At 39.2% G+C, this 18,786-nt stretch overlaps 1 protein-coding gene across 6 annotated transcripts in view; it reads left to right on the top strand.

The window, feature by feature from the left end:
- The window catches only part of SLC4A4 (solute carrier family 4 member 4), a 354,105-nt gene that overhangs the window by 313,586 nt on the left and 21,733 nt on the right, over positions 1-18,786 (top strand). For all 6 annotated transcript variants that reach the window (XM_067035812.1, XM_059067191.2, XM_059067198.2 and 3 more), the window contains exons 19-20: positions 15,113-15,291; positions 16,569-16,641. In XM_067035812.1, coding sequence (XP_066891913.1) covers positions 15,113-15,291; positions 16,569-16,641 — 252 coding nt within the window. The remainder of the gene's footprint in view (positions 1-15,112; positions 15,292-16,568; positions 16,642-18,786) is intronic.

The raw sequence follows: 18,786 nt of genomic DNA on the forward strand, positions 1-18,786 counted from the left end.
CTTATGTGTATTCATTCTGTTATTTTCAATATACCTTGTATCTTGTGTCTGTTTGTAGATAACCCATGGTTGGACTTTTAAAAAAATCTATTTTTACAATCTTTACTTTTAAATGTAGTATTTAATCCATTAAAATTGATGGTGATGAGTGATAGATTCGGATTCATCTTTAGCACATTATTTTTGCTTTCTGTTTGTATAACTTTATGTTCTTTCTTTTTTATTCTCCTTTTTTTGGTCCTCTTTTAGGTTGGTACAGTTTTGTTTTTCTTATTTTCTGCTTTCTACATTTTTTTTCTGTTAGGGTGGAAGTTACATACTTTACCTTTTAGTGATTATGTTGCATATTTTTTTTAACATCTTTATTGGAGAATAACTGTTTTACAATGGTGTGTTAGTTTCTGCTTTACAACAAAGTGAATCAGTTATACATATACATATGTTCCCATATCTCTTCCCTCTTGCGTCTCCCTCCCTCCAACCCTCCCTATCCCACCCCTCTAGGTAGTCACAAAGCACAGAGGTGATCTCCCTGTGCTATGCGGCTGCTTCCCACTAGCTATCTATTTTACATTTGGTAGTGTATATATGTCCTTGCCACTATCTCACTTCGTCATAGCTTACCATGTTGCATATTTTTTTTCCATGTTGCATATTTTAATATGCATTTTTAAGTTCCAGAGTTAGTCAGTATTTTTACCCTTCTCCTGAATAATGCTAAGAGCTAAGGAATGCTTTAAGTTTGATATTCCTTCCCATATCATATTCTGTTAATACCCAGAGTTTATTGCTACCTGAATTTTAAAATCCAATTAATTATACATGGTCAATATTTTTAGAATTACAAACAAGTTTTCCTTTTTTTTGCACTTCAGACCTTCCTTTTCGGAATATTTTTCATTAGACTGAATTATTTCCCTTAAACAGTACTAGTTTACCAGACTTTTGAAATTTTCTCCTGAGAGCGTCTTTGGGAGGTAAACTCTCTCATTTATGTTTGCCTGAAAATGTTTCTCTCACCCTCATTCTTGAAAGGTGTTTTCTCTGGTTGTATAATTTAGGTTGAAAGCTATTTTTTTCCAGCATTTAGAATCTATTTTCTTTTCTTTTTTTTTTTTAACATCTTTATTGGAGTATAATTGTTTTACAATAGTGTGTTAGTTTTTCCTTTACAACAAACTGAATCAGTTATACATATACATATGTTCCCATATCTCTTCCCTCTTGCATCACCCTCTCTCCCACCCTCCCTATCCCACCCCTCTAGGTGGTCACAAAGCACAGAGGTGATCTCCCTGTGCTATGCAGCAGCTTCCCACTAGCTATCTAATTTACATTTGATAGTGTGTATATGTCCCTGCCACTCTCTCACTTCGTCTCAGCCCACCCTTCCCCCTCCCCATATCCTCAAGTCCATGCTCGAGTAAGTCTGTGTTTTATTCCCGTTCTACCACTAATCTCTTCATGACATTTTTTTCCCTTAGAGTCCATATATATGTGTTAGCATACGGTATTTGTTTTTCTCCTTCTGACTTACTTCACTCTGTATGACAGACTCCAGGTCCATCCACCTCATTATAAATAACTCAGTTTCATTTCTTTTTATGGCTGAGTAATATTCCATTGTATATATGTGCCACATCTTCTTTATCCATTCATCTGTTGATGGACACTTAGGTTGCTTCCATGTCCTGGCTATTGTAAATAGAGCTGCAATGAACATTTTGGTACATGAGTCTTTCTGAATTATGGTTTTCTCAGGGTATATGCCCAGTAGTGGGATTGCTGGGTCGTATGGTAGTTCTATTTGTAGTTTTTTAAGGAACCTCCATACTGTTCTCCATAGCGGCTGTATCAATTTACATTCCCACCAGCAGTGCAAGAGGGTTCCCTTTTCTCCACACCCTCTCCAGCATTTATTGTTTCTAGAGTTTTTGATGATGGCCAATCTGACCGGTGTGAGATGATATCTCATTGTAGTTTTGATTTGCATTTCTCTAATGATTAATGAGGTTGAGCATTCTTTCATGTGTTTGTTAGCAATCTGTATATCTTCTTTGGAGAAATGTCTATTTAGTTCTTCTGCCCATTTTTGGATTGGGTTGTTTGTTTTTTTGTTATTGAGCTGCATGAGTTGCTTATAAATTTTAGAAATTAATCCTTTGTCAGTTGCTTCATTTGCAAATATTTTCTCCCATTCTGAGGGTTGTCTTTTGGTCTTGTTTATGGTATCCTTTGCTGTGCAAAAGCTTTTAAGTTTCATTAAGTCCCATTTGTTTATTTGTGTTTTTATTTCCATTTCTCTAGGAGATGGGTCAAAAAGGATCTTGCTGTGATTTATGTCGTATAGTGTTCTGCCTATGTTTTCCTCTAAGAGTTTGATAGTGTCTGGCCTTACATTTAGGTCTTTAACCCATTTTGAGTTTATTTTTGTGTTAGAATCTATTTTCAATTATTTTTGACTTCCATAAAAGTGAACTGTCAGTATAATTCTCATTGCCTTGTAAGTGATCATTCTTTTCTTTAGGATGCTATAGCATTTTCTTTTTGTCTTTATTTTGGAGTTTTATTATAACTTGTGTAAGCACAGATTTCTTTTTATTATTATTGGATTACTGGGCTTCCTGAATCTTCCTGTCTTTTATCAATTATGGAATTTTGTAATTCTTTGACTCTTTCAATCTCTAATACATCCTTCTGGAATTACAAGTAGAATTTTATTATACATCCCCATCTTGTGCCCCAATTCTACTAAACTGTTTTGTTTTGTTTTCACATTTACTATCTTCAGTATCTGTGCTATATTTTGGATAATTTCTTCAGATCTTTCTACTAATTCTTTCTTCTATTCTACTACCAAAGCACTCCAGTGAATTTTTCCTTTCAAGAGTTATAAATTTTTTTATCTTTAGAAGTTCTGTTTTGTTCTTTTCCAGATCTTCTGGTTCAATTTTGATAGTTCCCCTTCTTTATTATTCTTCCATATACTCTTTATTATATGTATATTTGCTGTCTTTGTGGGTTTGATTCTGAACTTTGTTTTCTCAACTCTTACCCGTAGTGTCTTTCTTCCTCATGTATTTAGTGCTTTTCTTTTAAAAAAAAAAAGTGAGCTAATAATCTTCCTATGAAATGCTTCAGAGCCTTCCAGAGATTTTATTTGCTTCTGAGAGATATAGGAGAGTCCAGCCAACCTGGGAACACTTTTTTAAAAATTTATTCCCATGAAAAAATATTTTATTATGGAAAAGTTGTAAACATACACAAAAGAAGACAGAATAGTATAACTCAGTATTTATCACCCAACTCTAACACTTAACAACTCCTGTCCAATCTTGTATCATTTAAATTTCCATGATCTTATCCCCTTCCTATAATACTTTGAAGTAAGTGTAGACAGCATTCCATATTATCCATAAATTTTGGACTATGTATTTCTGAAGATAAGATCTCTTTTGAAAAGCATGACCACAATACCATTATCAGTCTTAAAAAAATTAACAAAATTCCTTAATATCATCAAAAATCCAGTCTATGTATATATATATTTTTTTTTTTTTTTTTTTTTTTTTTTTTTGCGGTACGCGGGCCTCTCACTGTTGTGGCCTCTCCCGTTGCGGAGCACAGGCTCCGGACGCACAGGATCAGCGGCCATGGCTCACGGGCCCAGCGCGGCATGTGGGATCTTTCCAGACCGGGGAATGAACCCATATCCCCTGCATTGGCAGACGGACTCTCAACCACTGCACCACCAGGGGAGCACCAATCAATATTTAAATTTGCAAATGTGTCATACATACATTAAACTTTAAAAACATAATTTATTTGTTTAAATCAGGATCCAAATAAAGTTCAAACATTATCTTAAGTCTTTCATAAACTTTTATTTATTATTTTATTTATTTATCTTTGGCTGCATTGGGTCTTTGTTGCTGCACATGGGCTTTCTGTAGTTGCGGAGAGCTGGGGCTACTCTTCATGGCAGCGCATAGGCTTCTCATTGCAGTGGCTTCTTTTGCTGTGGAGCACGGGCTCTAGGCGTGCGGACTTCAGTAGTTGTGGCTCATGGGCTCTAGAGTGTAGGCTCAGTAGTTGTGGTACACAGGCTTATTTGCTCTGTGACATGTGGGATCTTCCCGGCCCAGGGATTGAACCCGAGTCCCTTGCACTGGCAGGCGGATTCTTAACCACTGCACCACCAGGGAAGCCCCTAAGTCTTTCATAAACTTTCAGTCCATAGATTCTCCCCTCCATCAATCTGTTTGTTTCCCTTGTTATTTATTTGTTAAAGATAATCAGGTTGTTTGTTTTTCTGTTTACCTTTTGCTGTATAAAAAGCCTCCTGAAAACTTAACAACTTAAAATAACAATTTATTTTATTTCTCGTGTTTCTTTGGGTTGACAGGGTTCAGATGTATACTTCTTGCTTGAGCTCTCTCCTGCAGTTGCAGTTAGATAGTGGCCAGGGCTGATGTCATCTGAAGGGTTGACAGGGCTGATTGTCCAAGGTGGTTCCTTCACTCACTCACATGTCTCACATACCTTGATATTCCTTGGTGTGTCTGCCTGCCTCTCTCTCCCTCCCTCTCTCTCTCTCTCTCTCTCTCTCCCTCCCTCTCTCTCTCTCTCTCTCTCTCTCTCCCTCTCCCTCTCCCTCTCCCTCTCCCTCTCCCTCTCCCTCTCCCGCCCTCTCCCCCCTTCCTTCTCCCTCTCCCTTTCCCCCTCCTCTCCCTCTCCCCCCTCCCCCTCTCACCACATGGCATCTCATCCTCCAGGGTCTTTCCATGTGGTGTAGGCTTCTCACAGCATGGCAGTGGGTTATTTGCACTTACTACATGGCAGCTGACTTTCAAGAATTAAGAAGTGAAAAATTAGACCATATCATGGTTACACCTGCAACTGGCACAGTTTTACTTCATTACTTTGCTAGAGTCAGCTGGTCAAAATAGTCATAGGACCATCCTCCATTCAAGGAGATAAGGAAGGACTCCACTGTTTGATGGAGGAGTGGCAATTTTACGTTGTAGGAAAATATGTGGGACAGGAGATATTTTCCCAGCCATTTTTGGAAAGTAAAATCTGCCACATCTGTACTGAAGAATTTGCAGTAGTCTTGACTGCTTCCCTAGAAGCTTGATGAAATATAGTTTCAATATTTCATGTCTATATCTATGCAGTTTTTTAGAGTGTGGTGGCAAGACTAATTCATAGAAGACTATGACTACTTCACACTACATTTTTAGCTTAAGGTTTTTCAGACTGCAGAGGTAATGTGAAGTCCAGGCCCAAACTCAGTTGTAGGTTTATGGTTAGAAATATCTTTGGAGAATCTTTTTTTTTTTTTAATGGCATTACATCTAGTGGCAAGGCCAAGAGAGGCATGTATCCCCACTGTCTCTCTCTGTAGGGTGTTTTTCCCCCGCTAGTTTACCAAATGGGTATGCTGTGTTTAGAGTATCCTAGTTTTATTTCAGGGGGTGTCTCCCATCTATGCCCTTTCCCCATATCCCTAGGATTGGTGTCCTGTCCCTAGAGTTCAGATGGTCATTCTACCCCATGCCTTACCCTGCCAAAGATTGGCATAGTCTTGCTGGGCAGGCCCAGGCCTCAAGGGTTTATCTCTTGTTGCCATTGTTGCCATTTGTTTCCAGTTATTTCTCTTACTTTCTGGCAGATAAACCATGATTTCTGTAAGATATTTTCTGTATTTTGTTGAGCATTTTTAGGTGTTCTATACTGGGAGGAATTCAGTGTTGATTTACTTTTGAAAGGCTGGAAATAGATGTTGACTAATATATTTTATTCTGAAAAAATTTGGAAAATATTCTTACTTTTGATATATAGTTAGTCAGATTTGTTATATGTCCTTGAAGGCAAATGCCTATTCTTTTTGCTCATTAAGTTTTCTTACTAATAAAATTCATAATTTTGAATTTAGCAAATTTGGGGTTGATAAAATATTGAAATTTTGGGCTTCCCTGGTGGCGCAGTGGTTGAGAATCCGCCTGCCGATGCAGGGGATACGGGTTCGTGCCCCGGTCCGGGAAGATCCCACATGCCGCGGAGTGGCTGGGCCCGTGAGCCATGGCCGCTGAGCCTGCGCGTCTGGAGCCTGTGCCCCGCAACGGGAGAGGCCACAACAGTGAGAGGCCCACGTACCCCAAAAAAAAAAAAAAAATTGAAATTTTATCCTACTTCGTATAGAAAATCAAGACATATTAGGATTTACCTCTTAAAATAGAGTTGAATAAATAAGAAATGTTTTCATCACTTTTGGAATTGCTTATTTGAAATCATTCCTTTGAATGACAGTAGTTATAGAATACGTGCCAGTGTTTTGACACAAATCTAAAGATACCAGTGGGGATATCATCATGAATTGAAGGCTTTTCACACTGGATATTGCTTTGTTCAAACAATTTTGTTTTTCGTTAGGAAAAGAGGCTGTGGAATGTGAAAATTGGAGATTCTATCTAAAATTATTAAGGGCCCTGACTGCTATGAAATTGATTCAAAAGAGAAACCTGACACAGTGAAAGAGATGGAGGCATTGTGATACTAAAAGCAGCATGTTTTGGGGGTGGCATTGGCTTTGGCTCTGTGTCAGATGGCCCTGGCTGGCTGATTGCTCTGTTTGGGATGGGATCCACCTTTCCACTCTGCTGAGTTATAGAATCTGTACTGAGATCTGTACTGATGAGGAACGCCAAGACACTTGGCTTTTTTGGGTCATCATTTTGGTTAGTTATGTCCTACATTATCCCTGCAGAGCACTCAAAAGCAAACCAGGTTCAGCAAGGTCATGACTTCTCCAAGGTCTTTCCCTGAGTCATTGCAGAGGCAGGAAGAGAGTGTGAGCTTCAGGCTTCAAAGCCAGGGATACTTCTCACAAGGGAAGTGATTTTAAGTGTTAAAGATAGGGTGCAGGAGGGAAAAATTGCTTGGAATTGGTATCCAGAAATAGATATATAGGTCGTTGTAGCAATAAATTTTCTCTGATAAACTCTATGGTAAAACACTTAATTTGAGTGTGTTTTCTTGGATAACTCCAAAATGTGCCCTGTTTTAATTTTTCCTTTCTATTTCTGCTGTGATACCTTAGATTCAGTCCTTTTATCTCATGTCTAGACTGTTATAATGGTTTAACCATGAGTTATCACTAATAACCAGTCTCCCTTGCTTCATTCCAAAAGCTGGAATATTTTTTTAAAGAATTTTTTTGATATGTCAGTCCTGTAGTTCTTAAACTTTTATACCTTGGCCCTCTAAACCTTCTCCTCTTGAAGAATGTCCATTTGCCCTAGCTTGGAATTGAAGTCTCTTTGCGATATGATCTCACCCCAAATTTAAAATGATTCTTTCCACATACTATACAATGCCCTGGTCAAGTGAATTGTTGTTCTTTCTTCACCTCACAGTTTCTTCTGCTGGTTATTCTAACTCTCCTCTCCACTCCTCAATGATTACCACCTATGAGAATCATCCCCATCCTTTAAGATCGTCCAAATATAAAAATTTGTCAGCGTTGCCTTCACTTATAATGTAATTTCTATTGCTGTTGTTTTTGCTCTTACTTACTGTATTACTCTGTGGCATTGGTCACATAATGTCTTGAACAGTAGTTTTTTTGTGTGTAATTACCTTATCTTCTTTTCTGAGCCAAACGTTTTCAAGGCAAGGACCATGTTTTAGTCCTCTTTCCAGCTCTCATGTGGCCCATCACAATGATTTCCATAAGGTAGACTTAGTAAATACATCTTGAAGAATTTTGTTTTCTGTGGCCACATGGTTTTTGGAGCTGTTGCACCGTATGAGGTGGGTGATAACCGAAAAACCTGCCTGCCCATCTCCAGTTCTCATAGTGAGTGCTTATATTAGTCAAAGCCCTGTTTAGATGGCATAGCTGCGGGAAGATTTTGTGGGTTCACACTAGACGTAGTTAAACACTCTGTACTCTTGGGTGTCTTTCTCAAACCTCTTTGAATCTCTGTTTAAAATACATTATAATTTGTGTTCAAATCTGTGTCCCCTCCCTTGGTGGGAGAAACTGTGTCATGGTTCTCAGTGTCCCCATAAACCAGCTTGTTCTCTGAATCATGGGTGCTCCTAGCACAAATGTTTATTCTGTGTCTGTGCGTGTGTGTGTACTGCTCCTGACTCCTTTGTTGCCATCTATTTATCAGATGTAAACCGTGAGGCTAACCTTTGTCTCTCATAGATTTTGATTTCTGTGGATTTATTCCTGAATGACCTTTGTTCTGTATTAACAAATCATATACAATATCAAAAGGACATAAAGTTTCACGTCCTATCCTTGTACTTAAAATAATCTCCAGTTTCAGAAAGTAGGACATTTTTGGGTTTATAACCATGAAGACAAGGACTTTTATAAACTGTAAAGGACATACTTAACCTTTTGAGCACTTACTAAATCCTTGCTCTGTATGGAACACCTGTGTTAGATGTTGAAGATAAAAATTGTTCTAAGTTATGGTCTCTGCCCTGAAGGAGTTTCATGGATTTCCCCTATTCACCACTCATATCCACCCCTAGGTTGAAAATGACCTTGCCTTCTTTGTGCTGTGTATCTTTCACATACAATAAATTATTTGCTTCAACACCTTGCTTCAACTAATAACCTGTAAACCTCTTAAGGGCAGGTATTCTTTCTTATTGTTTTTTTTTGTTTTTTTGCGGTACGCGGGCCTCTCGCTGTTGTGGCCTCTCCCGTTGCGGAGCACAGGCTCCGGACGCGCAGGCTCAGCGGCCATGGCTCACGGGCCCAGCCACTCCGCGGCATGTGGGATCTTCCCGGACCGGGGCACGAACCCGTATCCCCTGCATCGGCAGGCGGACTCTCAACCACTGCGCCACCAGGGAAGCCCTTTCTTATTGTTTTATCTAACACAAGGCCTAGCATAGGTGTTCAATGAATGTTTATTTAAAAAATAGTTTTCCAAGCAAAGATAGGAGCAGATGCAAAGGCCCTGGGTGGGAAGCTTGGTGTATTCAGGAACAGATAACAGGTCAGTGTAACTGGAACTTTGGGGAATCAGTGATTCAGACTAAGGTCAGTGGGAGTGGGACCAGATCACCGTAAAACAAAGGCTCTCAACATGAGCATTATTGTCCTTTTGCATAATTCTTTGTTGGTCCTGTGACCGTCCTGTGTATTGTACGCTATTTAGCAACATCTCTGGCCTCTAGGTGCTAGTCGCACCCTTTCCCGCCAAGTTGTTACAACCAAAAACGTCTCCAGACATTGCCACGTGTCCCTTGGTGCACAAAATAGTTCGGGGGAGAAAAACCAATAGGATAATTTTAATTAAGGATAATTTTACACTGCTTAGGTTTTATTCTAAGTGAAACAAGAAGCCACTGAAGGATTTGGGGCAGGAAAAGCAATGAGGAGAGTGGGTTGTCAGGGACAAGAATAAAGCAGGGGCTTCTGAGGCCAGAGCGGCATCGAGAGCCGAGGGTTGCTGAGTAGATGTGAAGGAAGCCTCGGAGTCTGAGCTGGACCTTGAAGGGACATGATGGATTCAAACAGATGTCAAGACACAGAAACAGTGGGATAGGGAAGGTGGGAGAGAGGGTGATGCAAGAGGGAAGAGATATGGGAACATATGTATATGTATAACTGATTCACTTTGTTGTAAAGGAAAAACTAACACACTATTGTAAAACAGTTATACTCCAATAAAGATGTTTAAATAAATAAATAAATAAATAAATAAATAAATAAATAAAAGACACAGAAACAGTGCCAGTTTGAAGAGTGGCACATAATGTGCAGGGCATGTTTAGGGAATGGTATAGTTTCAGGAATCCGTGCGGGCCCCCATCACAGACTCAGATGCAGGAGACTCGGCGTGGGAAGCCTGGCTCGTCGGACCTGCTCCGTCCTGTTTGGGCTGCTTATCTCGCACTGGCCTCCCCTGCTTCCTCAGCATGCCAGCCTGGATGGATGGCATAAGAGCTGTACTTTAGACCCTCACTCTGGCAGCAGTAAGGACGGATGGGAGAGGTACAAGAGAGGAGGAGGATGGAGGGAGTGGTCAGGCGGCTGCTGTGCAACCCAGGAGAGAGATGATCAGAATCTGAAGAAGGCAAGAGGCAGGAGCGGGGAGGGAGGAGGAGCAAAAGGTGTCACATGGCATTTTAGAAAAAAATGCTGTTTTCTATATGTCATACAGTATTATTTCCATTAAAAAGTGTCAAATATTTGAATACTATTTTCCTTCCATACAAATCTAGTTATTCAGACACCTGTAGCTAAAAGAGATACCTTAGAAGTGACTCATTTTCATACACATAGGTTTGTGTTGCAGGAACAACTTCTCTAACATAACCGTATGCGTTCTGGGGTCTTTATGGCAATAGTTGGGGCACCGTGAATTTTTGAGCGTAGCTTTTATCATTTTGTTCAACAGACATATCTCCAGTGTTTACTCTGTGTAGGACACCGTACTAGACATTGTAAGCCTTAAGCATTGAAATTAGGCAAAATAAATTCATTGCTTTTCCCTCTTTGGACTCAGACCCCTTAAAATCTCTCCCATCTGTCCTTTGTGTTTCCCCACTACTGTTCCTTTATTTTGAACTGCATCATCTCAAGCCTGGATTATGGCAGTGTTGTCATGCTTGTCCTCTCTGCCTCCAATCCTGACCTCTTCCAACACGTCTTCTACAATCCAACAGAGCCCTCCTTCTAAACACAAATCTGATCACATCACTTGCCTGCTTAAAACCCTTCAGTAGCTTCCCATCGCTCTTACGATAGAAAGAATTCCAAAGCCTTCAACAAAACATCAAAGTTCTTAACTTCTTTAGCCCTATTTTCCACCTTTCCCATCCCTTCCTAAGCACCAACTCTATTTAATTTTCTCAAAATGGTAGCTCATTTGCCTGTTATTTTCCCCTGCATCTCCATATCTTGTCTCCCAGCTGGTTATGGCTTACGTTTTAGGACTCAGCTTAGATACCACCTCCTATGCAAACTATCCTTGACTTTGGGCTGAGTTGAGTGCCCCTCCTGGGTGCTCACCCCTGCTGTAGACCTTTAACACTGTGGTACTGAGAATGCCTATTGATTTGTCCAGCTCTCCTACTACTCTGTAAGCAACTTGAGGGCAAGGACTGTGTCATTAGCTATAATTTTATTTCTAGGATCTAGCAGAGTGCCATTGAACAGATGAATTAACATGCATTCATTTATCCAATGAACATTTATCTAGTGTCCACTCAGTAGTGGGCACAGTGCCATGTGCTAGAGTTTCAGCGGTGGACAAAAACGCACATGGTTCCTTCCTCATGGAGCTTATGGTCCCTGAGGGAGACAGGCATCATCCCAAGAATCATGCAAAATGTGACATTACAAATGTGTCTGGTACCGCGAAAGACAAGTGATGGTCCTTTAAGAGTCTGTAAGAGAGGGTTTGACCTAGTCCCAAGGTGCTGGGAGTTCCAAGGTGCTGGGAGTTCCAAGGTGGTGGCACTTAACACTGAGATCTCACACAACAGTATGATTAGCTGAGTGAGACTAGGTGGAAAGAGGTACACAGGATGGCACAGGAATCACTGTATATGAACAGGCTTTATAAGAGGCGGTAACCCGGCAAGAATGAATGACCAAAATAATCCAGTGTGGCTGCAGTGAGAGAGGGAGGGTTGAGTCTGGAGAGGGAGCTCTGCAGAGGCACATCAGGCAGGACCTTCAGGTCAAGTTGATAATTTTCCCTTCCTTTTAAGAGCATCAAGTAGTCTCAGCATGGTTGAGGGAAAGGAAGACTTTTTGAAGGGAGTGATGTCAAGAGGCAGAGTAATTATGTGTCTATAATTATTTTGTCCCAGAACTTTTATTTATTCTGGTGGTTTGGCGGTTACCTTTGTATTCTACTGTCTAAAATCCTCATTCCACCTTCTTTGGTATTATGCAGCCCCTTTTTGCTAGTCTCCAGGATATCTAGCTCAAACTTGTTTTACTTGAAATAGTTTGAGAAAGCATGGAGGTGGCTCGGGATAACATGCATGACTTTGCTGCAGTCAGTCTTCTTTTGACCTGTTGATCTGGCCAGTGTGCACATCCTTACGTTATTACAGTTTCCTTGGTGACAAGATTTGGGCATCCTGCCCATTGATTACTATGTTGGTACCTCTAATATGGTCTTGAGTGATTTAGTCTAAATAAGGCTTGAAACTATGTGGTATTTCCAGATGTTGTTCACCTCCCCTCTTCCCCCTCCAAAAGGTTCACATTTCTACTGATTAACAAATAAGTTTTTATTTTTTGTGTAGCTAATTAAGAGTTTATAGTTGCCACTCAAGAATGTATACGTGCTATTTGTCATTCACTTTTTAATTAATTGAGCATTGACTATGCATCATGTACTCTGCTTAGGTATTCAGGATACAGTCTAGCTCCTCATGTTACTTAAAGTCTGATATCAAAGACAGATAAACACATCTACAATTTCAAAACAGTGTGATGAGTGCTGTGATAGAGCAAAGTGTAAAGTGATAGACAGGGGAACATAAAGGAGGAGATCTAACCTAACTAAACTCACCTATCTCACCTGGGCTGAGGAAGGAAAAACTACCAGAAAAAAGAAAAAAAGAAGGCTGATTTAAGTCTTAAGGATGAGTAGGACTGGGCCAAGGAAAAGAAGGAAAAGAGAGGTTATTCCAGGGAGGGATGCTATATGGGCAAAGACACAAAAGGCATTAGTGAGTAAGACATATTCAAGGAATTGCATATGGTTGAAAATGGCCATGATATAGGATCCAAGTAGGGCAGAGGTCAAAGGTGAGGCTGCACATGTAAACAGAGGCCAGGTCATGAATGACCAACACATCCACAGGCAGGAGTGAGCAAATCCTGTATGCTCCACCTGAAGGAATAGCCAGAATCCACCCACTTCTTGCTATGTTCACTGGTACCACCCTGGTTCTAACCATGACAGTCTCTTGCATGGGTCATGGCACCAGCCTCCTAACTGGTTACTGTTTTTTTCAGTCTGTTTCCTAACACAGCAGCCATGGTGTTTAGAACATAAGCAGATCATCTCATTCTTCCCTTTAAAACCCTACAGTGGCTTCCAACGGTACTCAGAGTACAAGTCCAACTTCTCATAGTTATCTTTAGTGCTTACTACTGTTTTAGATACTGTATAGTTTATTCATTTATGTTGTTTATTGTTGTCTCTGTCAGTAGAATGTAAACTCCATGAGCTCAGGAATTTTTGTCTGTTTTATTTGCAAATATGTCACTAACATCCAAGCCTGTGCTGGTTACTAGGTTGGCAGTCAGAATTTGTTGAAAGAATGAATGACTGAGACCCCACATGTAGCATGATATTCACCTCATTAGTCACTATTGAACAAGTTATTTCAGTTCATCCTCACCTTGGCCCCCTTTCTGCTGCCTTAACCCACTCCCAAGTCAAACCCTTATGCTTTCAAACCATTTGTATTGCAGTGAACTGGTTTTATGAATATGTATCAATCTATTTGTCTCTCAAGGAGATTTTCATTCTTAGCCAAACCTGGACTAAGTAAAAATATGCTTTTCTTTCTTGTGTCAGCTGTGATGAGTTCTCTGAGAACATGATTAGACCCGTGTGTGCAAGCCAGGGGAGAAGTCCTGGCATTTCAGTGAGAAGAGAGCAGTGTTCTGAGTAACTGTAACAGGATCTGAATGATAACACTCACCAGGCTCCTAGTGTAAAGACCATTCTCATTTTTTAAAGCCAACCTCTCTGTTTCCTCAGATTGGTCATACTAAGCCTCTTGGCGCTGCTGCTTCCATGCTGTGAAAATGGACTGCTCTATTTTCTCAGGCTCCATAGGGGTATTAGGTATTTGATTTCTTCATAAATAGAACAGAGAAATATAACCAGAGGATAACATTGTGGAAACACTTAGCAACATTTATTTAGTGAGTAAAAGAGCTAGACCTTTTGTTACATTGTCTGCTCTTCCAGTCAGTAAATGTTATTGTGACTATCTGGCAGTGTTTGAAATCAGCCTATTCTTATTAAGGGACTACAATTACCTTAATTACAATGTTTCATATGTTGTTAAACAAATATTTTCATATACTATTAAGGGTGAGAAATGGTCTTCTATGTACTTTTTTGTCTTTATTTTTTTAATTGAAGTGTAGTTGATTTACAATGTTGTGTTAGTTTCAGGTGTGCAGCAGAGTGATTCAGTTTTTTATAATATATATGTACTTTTTATATATACTTGTATATGTATTTTTATTTATATATATATAAATCTATTCTTTTTCAGATTCTTTTCCATTATAGGTTATTATAAGATACTGAATATAGTCCCCTGAGCTTTACAATAGGCCTTTGTTGGTTCTCTATTTTATATGTAGTAGCATGTATATGTTAATCCCAAACTCCTAATTCCCCACCCACCTTTGCCCTTTGGTAACCATAAATTTGTTTTCTATATCTGTGAGTCCATTTCTGTTTTGTAAATGAGTTCATTGGTATCATTTTTTCAGATTTCACATATAAGTGTTAGGTTGCTTTTCTTAAGGTTGCTTTCACATCATTAGTCTACATGTGCTGAATACTGTCTGGGTGAACAGCATATTGCTAGTCAAGCAGAGAAGGCATCATGCCTGTTTTTAAGGTACCTATCCTGTTTATGTTAAAAAACAACCAGTATTACTATTGCTACTGTCACCATTTATTGAGCTTCTACTCTGTAACTATCACTGCCATTTAAGTTCCTACAAGGTGATTTGCCTCAATTACTTCACTGAAGGATGTCAGTAACTCTTCAAGGTAGTTCTATATCTCCATTGTTCCAATTATGTAATTGGATGCAGAGACGGCAATTAACAATAAGCAAATAATAAGCTGTGACTTAAATCAAGCTAGAGGAGGTGTGTCATGTGGCAGCTTTGCGTTTAATTGTTAGGGGGATAGTATGAGGAAGATGAAGTCTCATTCAAGGACTTCATCTTCTGGTAGATATGTGTATCAAGCAAAGCGAATTGGTTTCTTTGGGTAATCTTAACTCCCATCTGGAAATATGACTAGATAGCAGTATGAGTGCTTTCTTCACATGGTTTTGTTACCTCTTGCTACAGAAAGGAGCTGGATATCACCTGGATCTCTTTTGGGTGGCCATCCTCATGGTGGTGTGCTCCTTCATGGCCCTTCCGTGGTACGTGGCTGCTACTGTCATCTCCATCGCTCACATCGACAGTTTGAAGATGGAGACAGAGACTTCTGCACCTGGAGAACAACCAAAATTCCTAGGAGTGAGGTGTGTTACGTCAGAGAAAAATGGCTCTATAAGACATACCATGCTCACATCTGTGTGTCAGTCAGAAAGAAACGGACAAATGTGGAGGAGAAAGGGCTGGTGATGAATAACTTATTCCTGTACTTGATGTTCTAGAAAGGACTAAATTTTCATTCGAAAGAGTCTTCCATAATTTCTTGAGTTCACTTTTTATCTTACATACATTTCCTTTGATTAACAGCAGGCTAAATTATGCATATGCAGAGTAAAAACGTAGACAGGTCATTCATTTTCTTCAACATGCAGGTCATTTTAGTGCTGTGGTACATACTCTATCACAATCATATATATATAGCCAGACCCTTTAATTTTTTGGGTCTATTGAGACTCCCTAGAACTCTTGAGTCTGCTTATGATTCTCAAGATGCGATGAAAGGAGGGAATCCCCTGGCAGTTCAGTGGTTACGACTTGGCCTTTTCACTACCAGGGCCCCGGGTTCGACCCCCGGTCAGGGAAGTAAGATCCTCAAGCCGCACAGCCAAAAAAAGATTCTGTGAAAGGAGAGGAATTCTTATTTTCCACTTCATTTTCTGTCCTATAAGCACTGAGAAACCTTGACCTCCAGCAGTTAAATCTGGGTAGCCATGAAGAGCTCTTATGAGACCTTTATACTTTATTGCGTATTTTGCAGCGGACTCTGCTCCTAAGAGCTTGGGTGAATAGCTCACATGACAGAGCCATCGTTTCCCACGCCACAACAGTGGGTGATTTTTCTTGGGGGGAGGAGGTGTTGTATGGGAATCGTATTTGTTAAAAAGTATTTTTGTTGTTGTAGATTTGGAAATGAGACTGATGGGATTTACTGCACTTAGGAAATTTCCCTGATCTGTTTGTTAATTAGAATGTGGGACGATGTAATAACTATCTCCTATGAAGGAAGGTATAATTACACAGCAGTACAAGTTGTTTAAAAAATAAGGGCTTCTAGTAGGCCAGTAATTGATGGAACCAGAGCAAGTGATTTTTCTCTCCTGATTCTAAAAGGACAAAGGATTTAGCAGAACCACTTTTTTCTTGATGAATTCAAGTCACATACTGCAAGAGTTTTAAGAGAATTTTGTAGTTCTGTTAAGCTTATATGCTGTCCTTGAGGTATTAATTACATGTGATATCTGCACCTTTGCTGTCTTAGGCAAACAGTGATTCCGTCAATGTATAGTATTTTCTGAAGGTGAAAAGACAAGAGCATGTTTATGAAAACAAAAGGGAGATTGGTAATCTTTTGATTTGGTTTCAGGGAACAAAGAGTCACTGGAACCCTTGTGTTTATTCTGACTGGTCTGTCAGTCTTTATGGCTCCCATCTTGAAGGTAAATATGTGAAATACTCACTTCTTCCTCCTTCTCAGAACTCTGACAGATAATTGGATATGTGAACAGTAGAATTTCTTAAGAAATATCTGCAAGATTATTATCGCATCCATAACACACTGAATGAAGCAGGAGTCAGGTAGAATGAAGACTTTAAAAACTTTTACCTTGATTTCCTTTTCACTCTTTCTCTTATTATTTTTTTGCAGTTATTTGGTTGAACCATATTAAATTACCACTATTCAAATTTTTTGACCTATGCATATGGCAGTTTCATACAGTGCAATCTAGCTAACTGATCTCCACTCCCCATGACATTTTTCACTCTCCTAGTCTCCTTACATCCTTTCATCCCATCACTTCCCATTTACTTGTCCCTAAAGCCTACCCTCCCTTCCCACATTAGACTCCTGGGTAACATGAATGACTCACGGTGATCATTTTGTAATTGTTCTCTTATTATTAATTATTGCTGACTGTGTTTCTGTATTCTTGGAATCAGAAGGCCTCATATCCACAAAGAAAGAATGGAATAAAATTACTGATTTATAACTAGAAAACTTTAGAAATGAACTTCTGAAGAAGAAAAGTGATAGATTATTTAGAAAGTTAGGAGTCAATATATAGGTTTGATTGATGGGGTGAATATTTAATAGATAAATATAAACTATATATGAAAGCATATTTAGAAGTAGAGATAGTACTTTAAAAGATTAATGTATATCTGTCATTGAAGCTCCCAGTTTTCTTTTGTGACACAAATATTCTTTTTTTATTGCATAACAAAACTAGCCAATTATTGATAATTTGTATCTTATGCTTTGCATCGCAGTACCAAGCATGAATATCACCTATAGACCCAATAGCTATCGACAATCCCACTGTTAGCAATATCCTTCCAAATTTTTCTCTAAAAATTTTTGTGTATCTTTAAACAATTTTAATTTTTCAAAAGGTTTTTTGAATGCTTATTTAATTACACAAGTAATAGAGCAGTACATTCTTGGAAAGAATTCAAAGAATACAGAAGTACAGTGAAAAGCAAAAGCTCTCCATTTCTTTCCTATTAACACATTTATATGTCAGTTGCCAATCAGATGAATTTGTGGAAAATAGAACTGTAATTTCTTAACTTATAGCTAGGACTGACTCTGCCTTCAGAGTATTTAGATTACTGCATACATTATGCACAAAATACTTTGTACACAGTTAAAAGATTTAAATATTCATCTTTTGTCACTGGTTTCTACAATGTCAATTAGCTGGTTTAATTTCTGACTGGAATCATGAAGGAATATGTATCTCATGTAATATGTGGGGAAGTAAAACTAAAAGTAATTGCAAGGAGTTCTGGTTATATACAGAGGACCTTAAGAAAGGACAGATCTTATGTTCTGTGAGGACAGAGGGAAATCTGTTGTCAGTTTTGCCAGTGCAGAGCGAATTGTGGGGGAGGTTTGAGTTGTTGTGAGTTTCACAGCGTCAAATCCACTGCCAAAGTGCTCTGTGTTCCTCTATTGCCCCGTAGACGCCAGCACATCAGCTGGTGGAAAAGTCTAATGACAGCTTTTTACCGCATAGGCAATGGGACCTCATCTGGACAGATCAACTTGTAGAGATCATTGTAGGTAATTATGACCTCACATTGTGGGAGGCTCTCCTAGAAAGGAATTTGCCCCTGGGACCCCTGAAGGTGGGTTCACATGACCCAACTGCCAAGTCTCTTTTATAGGGTCTCTTAGTGCTTAAGCCACTAGTAAGAGATAAATAGAAAGCTTCCCATCAGTTCGTATGTACTCATCACCACCCACTCTTTCTTTAATTTTATTTTTATATTATTCCTTTTCAATAATGCAGTATAAAATCCTAACTCAGAAAAGTCAGATGTGTTTCAAAATTCTTCTTTGTTTGTTTGTTATAGCAAATTGGCTTTAATCTTGGAGAATCTGTCAACTGAATGATCATGCATGATTCCAAAGGGACACAGAGAACAGTGTATAAACTGCTATTTTTAGGAAGAGATGCAAGTGCAAGGCCTCTTCCTAACTCTTCTCACCCAACTATGGCTGCAGAGGAGTTAAAGCTGAAAGCACTTTTGTTCTTCATTTTACAATGATTCTTTTTGCCCCTGATATGCAAAGCATC

Source organism: Kogia breviceps, chromosome 6, assembly GCF_026419965.1.
Source record: "Kogia breviceps isolate mKogBre1 chromosome 6, mKogBre1 haplotype 1, whole genome shotgun sequence".
In the NCBI taxonomy this organism is placed as follows: domain Eukaryota; kingdom Metazoa; phylum Chordata; class Mammalia; order Artiodactyla; family Physeteridae; genus Kogia; species Kogia breviceps.